At 44.2% G+C, this 16634-nt stretch overlaps 1 protein-coding gene across 15 annotated transcripts in view; it reads right to left on the minus strand.

The window, feature by feature from the left end:
* Positions 1-16634, minus strand: part of ank1b (ankyrin 1, erythrocytic b) — a 64245-nt gene that overhangs the window by 1257 nt on the left and 46354 nt on the right. For 4 of the 15 annotated variants that reach the window (XM_076758881.1, XM_076758879.1, XM_076758878.1 and 1 more), the window contains 16 exons: positions 16480-16592; positions 15319-15543; positions 14817-14971; positions 14381-14592; positions 12655-12859; positions 12409-12505; positions 12048-12276; positions 11503-11631; positions 9886-10005; positions 9059-9143; positions 7874-7948; positions 7648-7779; positions 7202-7360; positions 6420-6491; positions 697-1342; positions 306-570 (listed from right to left, as the gene is read on the minus strand). In XM_076758881.1, the coding sequence (XP_076614996.1) occupies positions 306-570; positions 697-1342; positions 6420-6491; positions 7202-7360; positions 7648-7779; positions 7874-7948; positions 9059-9143; positions 9886-10005; positions 11503-11631; positions 12048-12276; positions 12409-12505; positions 12655-12859; positions 14381-14592; positions 14817-14971; positions 15319-15543; positions 16480-16592 (2919 nt within the window). The remainder of the gene's footprint in view (positions 1-305; positions 571-696; positions 1343-6419; positions 6492-7201; positions 7361-7647; positions 7780-7873; positions 7949-9058; positions 9144-9885; positions 10006-11502; positions 11632-12047; positions 12277-12408; positions 12506-12654; positions 12860-14380; positions 14593-14816; positions 14972-15318; positions 15544-16479; positions 16593-16634) is intronic. The other 11 variants (XM_076758892.1, XM_076758890.1, XM_076758889.1 and 8 more) reach the window with 5 other exon arrangements.

Genomic DNA, 16634 nt, shown 5'->3' on the forward strand with positions numbered 1-16634 from the left:
TAGCAGCTCATAGCACTCATATTGTACATCAATAAATTCTGTGCAATCAGAAATGTAAAAGCAAACCAAAAAAGCATCAGACATGGCAGATATTCCCCATGTGTTGCACCACACAACACATCACTCTGGCCGGGTTCATCAAAACAGTCAATTTTGATGATCGTTGAGTCGTTCAGTGAGACTAAAATTGATGGTCGTGAGCAAAAAAATCAATCTGATAATAATTCAAAAAGATAAAAGGGATGGATAAAGATGCTCCCCCTCCAGGCACAGGAAGCGGCGGGTGGTCGGCGTGGAAACCTGACCTGGCCCCGCCTCAGCTCCTGTTCCCAAGCACGTTGGCCCGCCTCCTGGTGAGAGAAGCCCAGCCCCCTGTCAAAGGGCTGCGTGCCCTGCAGGAGGCGCCCACGCAGCACATGAGAGTAACCCGTGTCACACACCGGAGTCAGCAGAGCCTCCTGGGCCACGCGCAAGCCCGGCACGTCACGTCCCGATGACACCGAGCCCACCCAGCCCTGCAGGGAGTCCTTGTCTGGTAAGTAGGGTTGAAATGCTCCGCCTCCCACCACTCTGGAGAGCGGAACGCGAAAGCAAAGGGAGGGAGACAGAAAACCAGAGAAGACCAAAGTGATGCAGGGGTTACGTTGCCATTTTGAGTACAGACAGTGAAAAACAGCACAGTCAAAGCCGACGTACCGGTTATCTCCATTATGCTCCGTAGCCCGACTCAGTCCCGACATCTGGGCATACACCTGCTGGCCTGCAACAACAGAAATCCCTTCCACTGAACCCAGCCCTATACTTCCACCTCCCCCTTTTGCTCCTCCTCCTGCTGCGGGGGCCTCCCCTCTCCTCCCATCCGACCTCTGACCTCCCAGCTGCCCGTTTAGGTTGACCTTGGGGACGGCGCCACTGGCCCTCACCCTGTCTCTTTCTGCCAGCATAGTTGCTGGCTCCTGTGGCGCCTCCTCCTCCTCAACCTCCCCTTCTTCCTCCTCCTCCTCCTCCTCCTCCAACTCCATGATGGAGCCGCTGGCCCCGCTGGCTCCGCTGCTCGGGCGACCCAAGCTGTAGGGAAGGGAGAGCGTGGCGCCCTCTGAGTCGTCCGCCCGACTGCTGCCCTCCAGTGACGAGTCCTCCACTGTAACCAGCGAGGGGCTGACCCCTGCTGGCCACACCTGAACGTCCGACATCTCCATTAATGTGTCTTCCTCGGTGGTGGCGATAGGGGCGCACTCGAGGCTGGAGACTTCCTGCCAGTAGGGTTCCGCACCGAGCGGAGAGGGCAAGCTGTACTGCATGGAGGCCGGGGACAGCAGCTCCTCCTGCACCAGCCCATAACCTGGAGGGAAGACAGGGGCGAGACAAGAGAAAGACTAACACCACGCAGGCACAGCCAGGGGGGGAGGATGGGGAGGTGGTGGATCGACTGTTTCTCCAACCCATGAGGAAACAGTGGGGCTCAGCCCTGTCCCAATACACCAGCAAAGAGACTCTGCTTTTCTCAAGCCAGAAATTTTGGATTCAAGAGTAAAAAAAGAAAATATACTGATCCTGAATCCTGAATCAGCAATCTGACTTTAACAAATCCAGCCGAGTGTTTTTCACTCCTTTCAGTTTGGAAAGTAGAACACTTGAAAAATGCTGGTCTTGCGTAAATCGGCTTCCTTCGTCTTTAGAATGGTAATTTGTCTCATGGTTAAAACATTTGGACTGATTTCCTTCTCTTTGGGGTTTGAGCTAATGTACTTCAGGTTACTGTCATTGGGACACAGCGATAAGAGTGAGGTGGGGGTCAAGGGGGTTTGGTGTATCATCCATTGTCTGTGAGGTGAGTGGTGCAGGGCTCTAGTTTGGAAGGAAGTAAATCCGCAGAACAGACACTGTGTTCCTTGATTAAAAAAGGTGCGTTTAGAGTTAAACAGTATATTGGTTGTGGGGTTGGCACGACATAAAGTGGAGCTCATTAAGAGGCTGGCAAAGATAATCAAAAGTGTCCATTAAAGCTGTTAGAATTACTTACAGCCAATAATGAAATGACAATATTTATTTAATAAAAGCATTTAGAATTTGTTCTTTAGATCACTGTTGGTGTTGACCAATCGAGCCGGAGGCCAGGTGCTGTACGTTCCCCAGAATGACAAACTATTCTAGACAGATGGGTTCTTTTTCTACAATGTTTCCCAGCAGCCATGATGCAAACATCAAAGCCGTAATGAAAGGTCTGTATTATCGTTCCAACCCATGTTCCTGAGTGGGAGTCAGCAGCATCCTGCAGATTCTGCAGAGGAAGATGCAAGTTACTGCTGCTCTTGCATTCTCCTGTGGTTACACAGTCATGCATTTATATGTCTGCACCCCAAGCATCCAAATAAAGGTCACACACACACAGACACACACACTCCCATACATATAAAGACACACACATCAATACGCAGGCACTTTAGACAAACCTATTACATTTAAAGACTTTTTTGTAATTGATTGTGCCTGTTAATGAAGTAAATCTACAGTATTATATAAACATAGTGGTCGACATTTTATTCTAAAGTGACTGCATCATTTCAAAGTGTGTAAACAATCACATGGCTGCAACATGTATTATCTTCTGTTACTCAAGGAGGACTTAATTGATGAACTGACTGTAAATGAATAAATGATATTCTTGGGATATTAAACATTATTAACACTGTTTAATCATTATATCTGTAATGATTCTTGAATATAATGAAGAATGTATAAACAAAATACTTTTTACATCCCATTGGGTTCAAGTCTGGCTCTTTTACAATTTTATTATATATTATAAGACTTCATCCACTAGGACAATACAAGAGGACACACAAACACACGGTCAAACACACAAACACACATTTTGTTCTGTGATAATTATTCTTTATGAGATTAACTTCAGGGCAAAATAAATATGTGGTATCTTAATAATGTGATTCATGTTCATATCAGAAGATATATTTCTATTTTGATTTATAGCACATATAGAATAATGAGAAAAACATTATTTTCTTTCGTTTTAATGTCATTTAGGTTCAGTTTTTTGATAGATTGTCTGAATCTTTTTAAAGATAAGTCATTTTGTCACTTTTAATTACTTCATTGAGTCACCTTTTGATTCATTATCTGTTATCTAAATTTAACATGAAGACAGGGTTAAACGTCTGTAACTATTTCAAAGAAATAGTGAAACATATTCAGTATTTAAACGAACACACTTTGGAAACATGTTAAAATCGATATGCTGCACATCTTTGTGATATTTAAGACCATAATACTCTCACACGTTTTGGTGCAGGTGACAGGTTTGGATTGGGGATTGACTGTAAGTAAAATGTTTTTCATAGTTCAGATGAAGGAAAAACTATGAAATTGAACAGTAAAGGAGCACTTCACCCAAAATCAACGTTAGGATGTGTTGATACTGTTCTGCTTCAAAGCCCTGAGGTATAGTCTGAGCACAACCTGAAGCTTTCATAAAATCCTTTCAGTTTACCTTTCCAGGCAGTTTTCACAAATTGACCTTGTGAACATGTTGCTTATAATACTGAAAAATGTCCCTTTGCTATGAGATATTGTCACCAAAGCTGACATATTTATCATTTCCTGTCGGTATTATAGAAAAATTAGGATTTCTTTGCAAGAATCAGTGAATTACGTCTCATGTCTGGCAGTTTGACTATGTTTCATAATCCCATTCATTTCAAAAACAGCCTGTCTATTGCTGATTGTGGCTGTGGAGAAATATACTGAGACTTAGGAAGATAATCATGAAGAATACTATCTATAAGAATATCTATCGGTACATTTACTGTATGGAAATGGCTGTAATGTGCAGCTGTGGAGGCATTGCTCCCAAGATACTGATTAACCTGGAAGTTAAGGTTAACAATGAGATGCTCAGACAGGTTCAATGCACAGTAAGTGTTTCTTTTTTTTATTTTTTAAGCTAACATACAGTATGTTTTTTCATAGAAACAGCACAGGGTGTATATCATTATGGGTCAGCTATGCTCAGAAAATGAATGAAACATAGCAAAGTCTACCTGACCTGACCTGCCGATAAGTGTGTTTTCTATTCTCAGATTTTAAAAGCTAAGAGGTCAGATGCATCTACGCAGATAAGTTGCACCTGCTCTACCGTGAATACAGTCTCAACGAAAGTCAAACGGTTGCAAATAGAAACAGTAGCTCAAAATAAATGGGTGAAATTCCTCTTTACTGCGTAAGTAGTAGTTTAGTAATCATTTTTGTGATTTTGTGGGTGTGTGTGTGTGTGTGTGTGTGTGTGTGTTTCTGGGATGGTACAGGGCCGGGGGGATGAGCGGTGGCATCAGAATGAGGTGAACAGGGAGGAATGAGTCAGAATGAGAGTTAGAATGAGTTCGATGAGTCTGGGTTAGCCTTTCCCTTCACTCCTGCTATTTAAACACAAACGCACGCACAAGGTGTCAAAGGCACAGGATGTAAGTGAAGCACAAATAAACGAAAAGACGACACGTTGCACAGCACGCGACTCACTTTAGCACTGGACACGCACGCACGCACATGTACACACACGCACGGTACTGCACTCATATTGAAATACAGATGAGAACACACAGTTCTGGCTCACAGGTGAGCCTCAGATGTACAGAGGTAAATCACGCGCACCCAAAACAATACACAAACACACCTCACAGCAATATCCCTGCTGGCAGATAACGTTCAGACAATGTTAACAGTGAGTCCGTCATCAGACTTGGGCAAAAGATAGATTGTGAAAATTGAATTAGAGTCATTTACTGTTATTTTGCCCATGAATGAAAGACACTATGTCACAGCAACATTGTACATTGAACATTATGTGCTACGCAGCTGACCATGTGTTACAGCGGAGCAATAAACAGCAAACCATTTATTTTACAGGAAAAGAAAAAAACATTTGTTTGTTAATATAGCATTAAAAAACAAGACTGAAATACACCCATTGAACAGAGAAAACATTTTACACTGTGAAGAAAACTTCATACATTGAAAGCATGCCATGCACATACAGATGTCAGAGTCCAAAACAGCAAACGGCAAACTTTATTCTGTTCAGGAAAGTCCCATTCACTGTACAGACACAAATCACCTTAAGTAGACCTGGGTAGACATGGATTTTAAGATACTTTGATATATCTGAAGGATTAAACTGAGCCTAGTTGTTCTTGCAAGGCATTTCAAACACTTCTTGTGCAAAAACAAAATATTCATTCACATAAATTCCTTGCAAGCTAAAGGAAATATGAAGATTTTCCTGACTTTATTTGAATGCTAACAAATTCAGCTACTATTAGCTAAAGCCCAGGTCTGAACACACACTCACCCACAGACTTACACACACACAAACACACACACACACACACACACACACACACAAACACAGATACCATAACAGCAAAGCATGCAGCATGCACATGCACCAACTGTAGTACACACACAGAGCTGGATTGAAAGAGGAGGAGGAGGAGGAGAGGGTCCCCGCTCGACTGAACGAGGGAGGAGCGCGGGAAAATAAGATGACAAGAGAGGAGGAGGAGGCCCAGAGGTCAACATGAGGTCATATGAGGTCAGAGGTCGGACAGGAAGAGCTGTGAGGAAGAAGAGCAGGAGAGGGGAGGAGGAGGAGGAGCAGGGCGGCTGGGCAGCAGATATGACATGTCATAGGTTCAGAGACAGACTGAAAGTAGGACGGACAAGAGATTGTCCTGAGCGCAAGACAAAAGTCTGAGACTGTCTGTCTTGTTCTCAGGGAAAGAACGAGAAAGGCAGAGAGAAAGAAAGAGGGAAGGATAGAAACAAGGTATGAAGGCCCAGAGCACACTATCATCTGTGTACGAGCGCCACTTCTGACTAGTGTATCCATCCCAGACACACACGCATGTATGCACACACACACGCGTGTATGTGTGCACACACTCACACAGACACACGTACACACATGTAATCTAGACAATCCCCAATGTCCCTAACTGAAAATCAGGAATTACCCATCTGCTAAGCCTGTTTGGCCGTACAAATGTCTACGTTTACTCTTAAAATCCGGTCAGTAACAGCAAAAAGTGAGTTATCCTCGTTTCTCATATTAAGTAAGGAGAGGAAGAACCATCATGTTCAGGGCTCAAGTATGAGGTGTGAAAAACTGGAACTGAAAAAAATAAATAAATAAATAAACAAAAACATGATTGTGCCCCAGTGAGGAATGCACAGAGGCGATGTTAGTGCATGCTGCAAAAGGCCAGGGTTCATGGTGGGAGAATGACACCATTCCTCAGACCTCAAAAACATCATTTGAGATTCATTATCATCATCATCATCATCATCATCATGTACATGTCATGAGCAGCAAACCACCATGCAGCCCGAGTTCAACTTCAACTTACCCCTTCTGAAAAACGGGGGTCTAATAACTCGTGGCTTGTGCACTAGGCGCGGTGGCCTTGTGTCCGTGACCTCTTGTGGAGCAACAGAGACAAGGTACAATGGCTGTTACCCACACTCGCAGGGAAGCAGGGAGGTTTTCAGAGGTGGAAAGCATATGAGAACAACAGCTCACCTCACCCACCCCTTTCAGTGGTGCTGGCTATAGCAGCTGTTGTGACCCGTAGATTTGTTTACAGAAAAAAAAACAGGCATTCCCGTAAATAAATCCTGGAGGAATAACTGTGAATCTTCAGTGAACATTCCTGTAATATTCGGTATATGAGCCACTGAATTCCTATTCCTTACAAATCTGCTAATATTACCAATTACAGCAAATATTATACTATGGAAGTAGCTCTGATTGACTTTCCTCCCACATTCTCCTGTAAACCTTTATGTCTGATTGCTACAGATAATCATGTGACAATCACCAAGCTAAACATCAGTCCTGCCATGAATATATTATGTATTCATCTCATATACTGTGTATATGAAAACTTTATTCACAATGAAACCTTTTTTGTAACAGCTTGAATGGGGAAGACTCTCCATTCTTAAAACAAATGGATTCATAACTTAAAATAAAAACATGAAATGATCTAACCTTGAGTGATAGAGTTGAGGTAACAAGCTGTTAAGACTACACATAAGAGCGGGGCACTTCTTGCTGTCTAAATGTAATGGGGTGATTTGCTGTTGACTGATAAGAGAACTGATGTTTGATGTGTTTGTGTAGTCTTACCATTGATGACACTGGGGGACAGCAGGCTGGAGTCGCGGTCGCTGAGTCGACAGGCACCCTCCTCTAAAGAACCGGGTGCTGGTTGTGGAGCCTGACCCTCCAGAGAGGTCACGATGTCTGCACGGTCGATGTTTTTCAGGGCGGTGTACAGGCTCTCCACTGTGGGGGAAACACATTGGCGGTGGGGCGGCAGACAGATGAAAAGAGAGGAACGGTGAAGCATGTGCAGGAGGACAGGGAAGTCGAGAGAGATGGAAAGTCAGAGAGTATTCTACAGCCAGAGTGAACAAGTATAGTTATGAGTTGATTATGCAATGCCAGATTGACTTTTGTGCTGTAACTGATGTAAAGAATAATGCAGCAATCAACATCCGTGACAAGCAGTTTGCATGTACTGAACACATGACAAGGTCATTTCTAAGAGGCATAGCAGTGTCTCCACTTACTCTTGGCCCTTTTGCCTTCTCTGCTGGCCCACAGGTTGAGCAGAGCAGAGCTTTGGTCCAGCAGGGAGTTGGGATTCTCCACACGGATCCTGTTGATGTCGTCCACGCCGAACTGAAGCTCACGCGCCAATTCTGACAAACAGGACAACATGGATAAAACAGATAACACACAAAAGCAGACAGACGCAGTGGATGGATGGCTCCTCTGATCTTTGAAATGACTGACCTGCCCAGCTCAATCCCAGCTGCTCAGATATGATGTTGATCTTGATCTCAGTCCTCTCCATGGCATTCACAGTGGCTAAAGAAAAAAGAAAATGGCAGTGTCACCACAAGAAATAAGTGGACATATAGTCAACTGAGGAGATTGTAACTCTAGCTCTAATTAAAAAATCTGAATATTGAAGTCACAATTCATTTGGACTGTCCAGTTGATACATAATGTCATGTCAGGGTTGAGGTTGGGTCTTAGTGGTCAGATAATATCAACTCTGGACTATCCAAATGTGTGCTATGATAAATACTGAAACACTGCAAGCAGTTGCTATTATATTGTCTGTTTCAATAAATCTTCTTGCCGTTGACTCGAGTCGCTACTATAATTATTAATAGCAATACTTACCTTGACAAAAGCATTGCTCTGTTGAAAGAAATAAGCAATACCCAAAACACTGTTTTTGTCCAAATAATCTTCAGGTTAAGCACACCATATGGACAGGGGAGGTCAGAATTTGGGGTTCATTCAGGTGCTAGTCCCACCAATCAAAGTAGCATTCAGTAACCATTATAGAGGGACTGAGGTGCAATGTAGCAGCGCTGTGTAACTGATAGACAGAAAAGGCCTTTCCTCTTCAACTCTAACGCCATCAGTAACGTTTGAACCGACCAGAACGGCCATCTTGACTCTGTTCATTTACCACAGGCCAATCAATATACGGACTCCTCTGTCTAGCTCCACTGCGAGGTCCTGCCCATTCCCAGTGCTAAGCTACAGTGCTAATGCTAACGGTATCTGCTGCCATGCCATTGGAAATCGCAGTGGAGACACCAGCGCCATGCAAACCAATCACAGAAGTCATTCATCTACCAGGACACTGAGGAAAGAAAAGGCTAATTTGCCATGTGCCATGGAGCCATTATGTCAGGGGCTGCTGCTCATTATTTGGTCACACATTCAATACGGGTTCCTCTAACTGCACTGCAAAGGACTCTGGGCCATACTGTAGAGCAGTGCATTGCATCCAAGGCTCAGTCTTTGTGCCATGCGTGCACGCGAGACAGATAGGGGGATATAGAGAGGGCAGAGTGGGAAGCGAAGGCATGTGGGTAAGGGGGCAATGCAACATTCAGTGCCCGTCTCCACTGTGTATAAGTCAGGAGAGGGCAGAAGGTCAGGCAGTGAAGGACTCACCCACACCAGGCTCGTTCAGCGCACTGTAACGTTCCCTCAGGGCGAGGGGGGTCAAAGTTCGCCTGCGCTCCTCACTTCCAACAACCTGAAAAGCAAAACAAAACATCCATAGCGGTTTACACACAGATAAATAATTCCTCAAATACACGTCAGAAAGGCAAACTCACAGAAAAGGTGCAGGACACCACTGGACTGAAACAAAGGAGCCTTGTTCAGTTAACATCAGCTTTCAATCATACTGTATTGATAAGGAGGATGTAATACCACTTACAACCACTAGATGCCAGTAAAGCACATAGTCTAAAGCTAAAAGCTACAGTGATAAGTGTCTTGAAATATTACTGTTAGAGGAAGAAAAACACCATGCCTGCTCTAATGTGTGTATACAGTTTGTGAGTTAGCACTAAATATTATTTGAAAAAGCCAAGTTTCTTATTTGATAAATTAGACAAGATTACAGTTAGCAGTTCTTTTTTCATCTCCATGTGACGGCAGTGCCAGGTTGTTTGGTCAGTAGGCTGTTCTATTTGACCTCATCAGTACCGTTTTCATTTCTGGTGAGAAATAGCTGGGCTGATGGCTGCTGGTATATGAGCTGGAGCCTTTCTCACCGACCTGCTTGTGCAATACTTATCATGCTGTTTCGTCGGTAGGCTCGGATATCAAAACAAAAAAAGGTGCACCCGATATTTTCATGTTGAAAAGAGCGATGACAACAGTGTTACTTTCTAAGTAAGATATGACATTAGCTTGACACCTTGCACATGGGAGTCTCGGAGGTTTGTGTATGTGTGCTTGCAGGGAGGTGTTTGCAAGCAAGTCCTTACCTTAACACATGGTGGCATGGCTATGTTAAGGTTACACAGCACATGCTGGGTATCCTCGTATTTGGTGCACTTCCGCAGAAAGGATAAAAACCCAGTGGCATCCTTGTTACTATCTCTGACCTAACAGAGACATTATAGACAGAAAGAAGAAGAGAAAGAAGGAGAGGGAGAAGGAGGAGTAGAAGAAAGAGAAGAAGAAGAAGAAGAATATGGAGAAAATGAGGGAAAAGGAAGAAACCAGATAGAAGAATGAAAGAGATGGAAGCAAAGAGAGATGGAGCAAAGAGGAAAGGAAGGAAGTGAAGGAAGGAGACAGGGTACGAGGTAGAATACATGAGAAAAGACGAGAGAGAGGAGGAGGAAGAAAAAACACATCAAAACTGGTATTAGAGCCCTCCACAGTGTCTCGAGCATGTGGCGCAGTAACATGGGACGAGAAGCAGGGGGAAACAGGGATGGAAGCAGTCCACAGGCAGGCGAGAGGGAGAGATTTACCTGCACATTTTACCTGGACGTCTGTCAGACCAGACAGTTACAGAGTGACCGTGAGAGAGAGAAAGAGAGACAGTGAGACAGACACGTACAGACAGGCAAGGCCGCAAGATAGGAAGGCAGGCAAAGAAAATGAGGGAGTCACAGGACATGCAAACAATTACCCAGAGAGTCAACAGGTAGACAGGTAAGTTGTTTGTCGCTTGGCTACACCGTAATGAGAGGGTATTTCTCAAAGTATTCATCTAGCTGACACTGAACAGCAGTGTGTGTCACACTGACAGACAAATAGATGGTTTACCAAAGAAAATGAACGAAAGAAAATACATAAATATGATGAGACAGACATGAAAAAGACAGGCACAGTGTGAAAGTCAAGATTTAAGCAACATCAGGGAAATTCAGGAGGACAAAAAGAGACAATTAAGAGCAGAAAGGAGGACTAAATTTACAGTGATACATCTGAAACCGGAGGGACACTTCAAAACAGGGTACCATTATATATTATATTAGGGAGGTGGTTGTTGTTGTACACATTCAGTAAAAATAAATTTTATCAAAATGAAATAGAAAAAGAACCGTAAAAAGAGAGAAATTGAACAAATTCTTGTAATTTGGTCAAAAAGAATGAAGAAGATTTGACAAACACGAAGACAAATAGGAGACACACAGATCTAGAGATGTAATATATAGAAACTGATTAATAATAATACTTTCAAACTGCATGAATATATAGCAGCATTAATATTTTTTCTTAAAATGAGTGTTACGAAATGATGCCTCTGTTCTAATTTCACTGTTCTTCGGGTGTAGATGTGACTTTCCTGGTGTGCTGTTGGTCCTAAATGTGTGCTCACAGCGCCGCACTGTTGTCTTCACTTTTACATGCTAACGGTGAGACTGCCTGACAGATATGACGGTGGAAAGCAAACACACCAAAAACACAGTATGAACAGGTTGTTTGGGTGATCAGCAGGTGGGTGCTCAGGAGGGAAAACTCACTAACTGGCAAGAGGATCGCTGACACACGGAATCCAACGACTGAACGAACAAAACCACAGTACAGTATGAACACGTAGCGAGTGATAGAAAAGCAGGCACGTGAACAGTCAGGTAAAGACAGACCTTGACAGAGACAGGCAGCCTGTTATCTCTGAAGGCCTGGAAGCTGAAGCTGCGAGGCTGCTGGGTGGCCTTTCTGATGGGCACCAGGTTCCCAGAACACTCAAGGTGCAGTGGCATGCCCTCCATCAGCTGTGGAGAGTTTCATAAAATGTTAGGAGTAACAAGATAAATCATAACAGCAAGAGAGTCTGACAAGGATTTGACCCTTGTGTAAAACCAGAGTGTGGATCGATATCTTTCGAGACAAACTCCCACTCCTCTGTGCCCTCATGCCTACCGGGACGGGGAGGGTTTGGGAGCAATGGCAGCAATGCCTAAAAATGACTTTTGAGTAGCCACAATGAAATTCATATTACATAAATCTTTAGAAACAAGATCCAAAAGCATCAGCGTGCACAGATAAAAAAAAAAAGGTCATGCTACAGTTATGAAATTTATATGCGCTGTCTGAACTATGCTCAAGGTTGCCACGACCCCCCAGGGCTTTCTGTGACACCTTTCCTTTCTGTGTACTTGGTAACATTTTCCTTCGCCCCTGTGCTGACCTCAATGTCTCGACTGCGGGCCACTTCGGTGAAGTTTTCGTGCAGCTCCAGCGTTTTGTCCATCTTGTCGTCCGTCATGCAGTAACAACGCAAGCGTCCCTCGCGTGCTTCATTCATCTTGGCAAAGATAACAAACTTGGCCATGTATGGAACAGACATCAGCTCCCGGTACAGCAAATTGGCGAAGGTCACTGCCTCTGCCGTGCGTGGACAGTCTGCCAGCCAGAATCTGGACACGGTAGAAGAAGAGAAAAGAGACGGCTGACAATGACGCGTAGAATTTTGATTAATATTCAGAAGTGAGCAGGGAAGAAAAGCTGACTGTTAATAAATTTGTCTTCATCAGTGCGGAGACACTCACCTTGCAGAAACATTGGTGGTAAAGTTGGCACAGTTGTTGGCGTACATCAGCTTGGTGGTTCCAGTGATGTCCTCCCACTGAGCGGGTGCTGTGCCACCTGACATACAGCAACCACACTGTGTCATTCATGGCCTGATAACCAAGGTAACAGATGGCTACATGCAAACTTGTGCAGCTCATTTTATGTTATAGGTGCATCCAGAAAATTCAAAACACCAAAAAAAAAAGTCAATACTAGGATCTTACCAATGACACTGCAGAGGAGGCGCAAGCTGGTGGTATCGCCCTCCCCAGCATCCCGAGGACTCTCCCTCCAGGATGGCGGCAAAGGGATGCGCAGCCCAATTGGACGGTGAAATTTGCGTCGGCGTGGCTCGATGGTAACCACTGGGCTGAAGGTCGCCTGATTACCAAGCTGCCGAGTCAGCAGCTCATCGGGGATTGGCTGCGCCTGAAGTGGAAGCGGTGGGTGAAAATGTTATTAAAAACAAAGGATGTCAGAGCAGGCAGTGTAAAGGATAAGGAGCTGAAGAAGGCTGGGTACATAAATGTGTTAAAGACAAAGTCAAGCAGAAACAGGATATGAAAGCTGAAGTAAGTAGATCTGGAAGGATAGTAAATAGGCAGGAAATAGAAATAAAGGGAGGACAGAAAAACAAAACAGAGCGGCAGATGTGCCATAGTCTGAAACTCACAGCCATACTCACACATGCAACCAATTCATATTTCACACCTGACCCAACTCAGATCAGTGCATCACCGCAGTCAGTGTGGCTCACAACTTAAATCAGGGAACTGAGGAGTGATGAATGGCTGGATAAAAGGAAAACATAAACAGAGCAGCATAAGGCAAAGCAAAAACTCATGCAGTTTCCTCAAATAGCATCAGCGCTGTGACATATCAGTGCCGTGACGGACGACGTAAACAATGTACACTGAAGTGACCAAAAAAAAAAAATGCAGAACCCATAATCCGTCGTAATCGTTCTGTTGTGAAAAACAAAACCAAGCGGGGGTGTTGTGTGAGTGTGATGGTTTGCCAAGTTCCCATATGTGTGTCTGTGGAGGTCTGGATGAGTGACAGTCGGCCACACGTTTGCCAAAAGCTCCAGTTTGGCAGGGCAGACACCACGTGTTGCAAATGCTAATTTAGAAATGGTGCAGAACGATACGACTGAGGCTGAGATACTCCTCAGGTCATGTTCTTAGCAACAGTGGATGCAAGGTGATGTAACCTGTATGTCATATTGTAGCTAAAAGGCCCTGAAAACCTTTTTTTCTCTGTCAGTGTTTTCTCTATCATAGCTAGCTTTCACATAAATGATTTCTGCATTTCTGTTTTCAGGTCATTTTCAGCAAAAGCCGATTCTGTTCACTGTATGAATTAACTGAAGTAAATGTTTACTGTAATTAAATAAATGAAAGCAACTACAAGAAATGTAAGGTGGGAAAATTCCATTAAATAAATGGAACATGTACACGATTTTCAATAAATGGGGAAAAACATGTATGTTTCATGAACTCCCTTCAGACATCAAGAATCAGAACGACAAGAGATTAAAAGCATCTGTCTGCAGTCAAAATACACCGAACAAATTCACTCTCAGTGACTGATGCACAGCGCTCGCATGGTCAAGCTCATTTGTCAGACAGACAGAATGTCAACTTAAGGATGTGAAATCTGCCAAATCTCGACTCACAGAGACAAACAGAAAAGCCACAGGTAGACACGCTGGCATGGAGCACTGAGCCACAGACTGAGAGTCAGCTGTTTGGTAATACAACATCTGTCCTCGGTCATTTCTGAAAGCACCAGATTGTCTTTGTGTTGTACAAGTGAAACAACGAACAGCCAAGCAATTATGAAAGATCTGCGTAGGATCCATCTCGCGTTTTTCAGATATGCCGTTCCCTCTCCTCTCCATCATCCCTCTCGTGTATTTTAGCTCCAATGTTCGACTCCTCTTCTTACCTGCAGTCCCAGTCTCACTCTCTTGGTGACGGCCGTCTCGGGGAAGATGGCCTCGACGTGGGGCACCAGTTTACTGGTCAGCCGACCCCCCTCTGGACCAATCAGATCGCTCTCCTGCTGAATGCGGGAGACCACGGCGAAGTAGAGGGGGAAGTCTGTGGAGATGATGCGACGGATTCTCTTCTTCTCCAGCTCCTCTTGACTCTCCAGGTCTGCACGCAGGAAGGAGTGAAGAAGAAAGTTTTTGAATTTTAATACACATGTTGAGGTGAGAGATAATACACTTCTGTGTCATTGCTTAGACAACCGTGCCATAAACTATCTCCTCCCTGTACCCTTGTTCTGCAACTCCAGGGTCATAAAACAAGATTAAGACTGATGTATCTGCATTATATGCAACGTCTCGCCAACAGTCATTCATTACCATCACACTGACCTTCATCCATGCCATTCAGAATAGTCTCCAGCACTTCATCACCGTAGCGATTGCGATGTTCCTTCCACACCGAGCCATTTTCACTGCGGAGGACCACAAGTTCTCGGTCCCCTCGGCCCAGTGAGGCAAAGTGCGGGATTTCCACTATTACAGGGCTGCAAAAGAAGAACCGGTGTTTAAATCTGGTTTTGAATCAGGTTTCAGATTTCTTACAGCTTCTCTCTGATACATGCAAAACTATTAATGTCCACTAGATGGCATCATAATCTTTAGTATGTAATTGATTTCAAAATGACATTATTGCCATTATTTTACACAAATACAGTACAAGTATACAATATTTTCTTTATGTATTTTGTCTTCTTATATTACCCATCAAACCCTGAATATCATTTGCAGAGACTGCCACATGCTGCATACGTAAATGCACATAAAAAATATCTGGACGCAAAGCTGAAGAATTTTTACATGAACATTTACAGGAAGTACAAAGCTGACTCACCCAAGGAACTGCATACTGGATGGCCCTAGGGAGATGATACGGCTTGCTAGCCCCTCCCCCTCCACCAACGGAGGAGGCGTGGTCAGTTTCTGAGGTTTGACCAGGCGGCAGGTAATGCGTGTTGGGGCAGTGCAGGTTCGAGGAGGAATGATGACACGCAGGCCGTGGTGTCTGCTGCCTCGCATGGAGCCTCCTCGAGCATCCACCATGAAACTCACCAGGAAGCTGAGGGCCAAACAGCGAGACGATGATTAAATGAAAAGGGTCAGCTGATCACTCAATCATCTTTAAACCTGATGTGATTATGATCAAGATGCACTTAGGCTTAAATAACACAGGCACAGGAAATTTAAGGAGCGATACTGGGCTTTCCTTTCCGCTGATTGAGACAGAAAAGGAGTTGCGGTTTATTCAGCAGTGTTTTGAATTGATCTGGTGTCTGTCTGATTCATAAAGGAGTCCGATTGACTATGAGGGTGCCCTTTTCATTCGATTGCCTCAGTATGGCAGGCGAGGACAGGCCATCTGGAGCGGCCACTCAGTGCAGCAAGAATGACATAAATAGATTAAAAAAAGAGAGCCCCATGCTGTTTTATCCTGCATTAGACAGGCAGCTTCATACAGGTGTGTGTGTGTGTGTGTGTGTGTGTGTGTGCGTGTGTGGCAGGGTGACTCTTTCCTCCTAACACCCTCACTTTATATTCTACTTCTCTACAGCTGACTCACTTTGCTGTGCATGAATTATGACTAAGCAGACTTCCTAAATTAACATTCTTGTGCTTTACGAGCACATTTTGTCATCAGAAAGAGTCTCGCGCATACGGGTGCAAAGTCCTCACCAAACTCATGTTTCGTCTCTGGTTGCACTTCTGAAAGTTTGTTGAAGTGATCATCACTGATGTATTGATGTCAGGTACGTCATAACATCGGTGAAAGACGAGGGATGATTCAGCAAAGTGCAGCACTGCTCAGCCGTGTTTGTGAACACATCTGATCCCTTGTGTTTTTTTCCTATATTATCAGTAGCAATATACTAATAACCTCATTGAGTCTGCCAAAATCCCTTCTGCCTGACAAGCAACATCAATCCAGATCATAAATTAACAGAAATAAAACAAAAAAATGAGGATTAACATGCAGCAAAATGTTTTACTCGCTGACCCAGTGTGAATGGGGCTGGCCACAGGGCTGACGTTGTCTGAAGTCTCTGTAGCCGGACTGCTCGGGATAAGAGAGTCTTCATCGTACTCCTTTGGCAGCGGGATGGGGGTGTGCTGAGGTCAGAGAGGGGAGAAGAGACAAAAGGCTGTGAGAAA

Source organism: Chaetodon auriga, chromosome 19 (genome assembly GCF_051107435.1).
Source record: "Chaetodon auriga isolate fChaAug3 chromosome 19, fChaAug3.hap1, whole genome shotgun sequence".
In the NCBI taxonomy this organism is placed as follows: Eukaryota; Metazoa; Chordata; class Actinopteri; order Chaetodontiformes; family Chaetodontidae; genus Chaetodon; species Chaetodon auriga.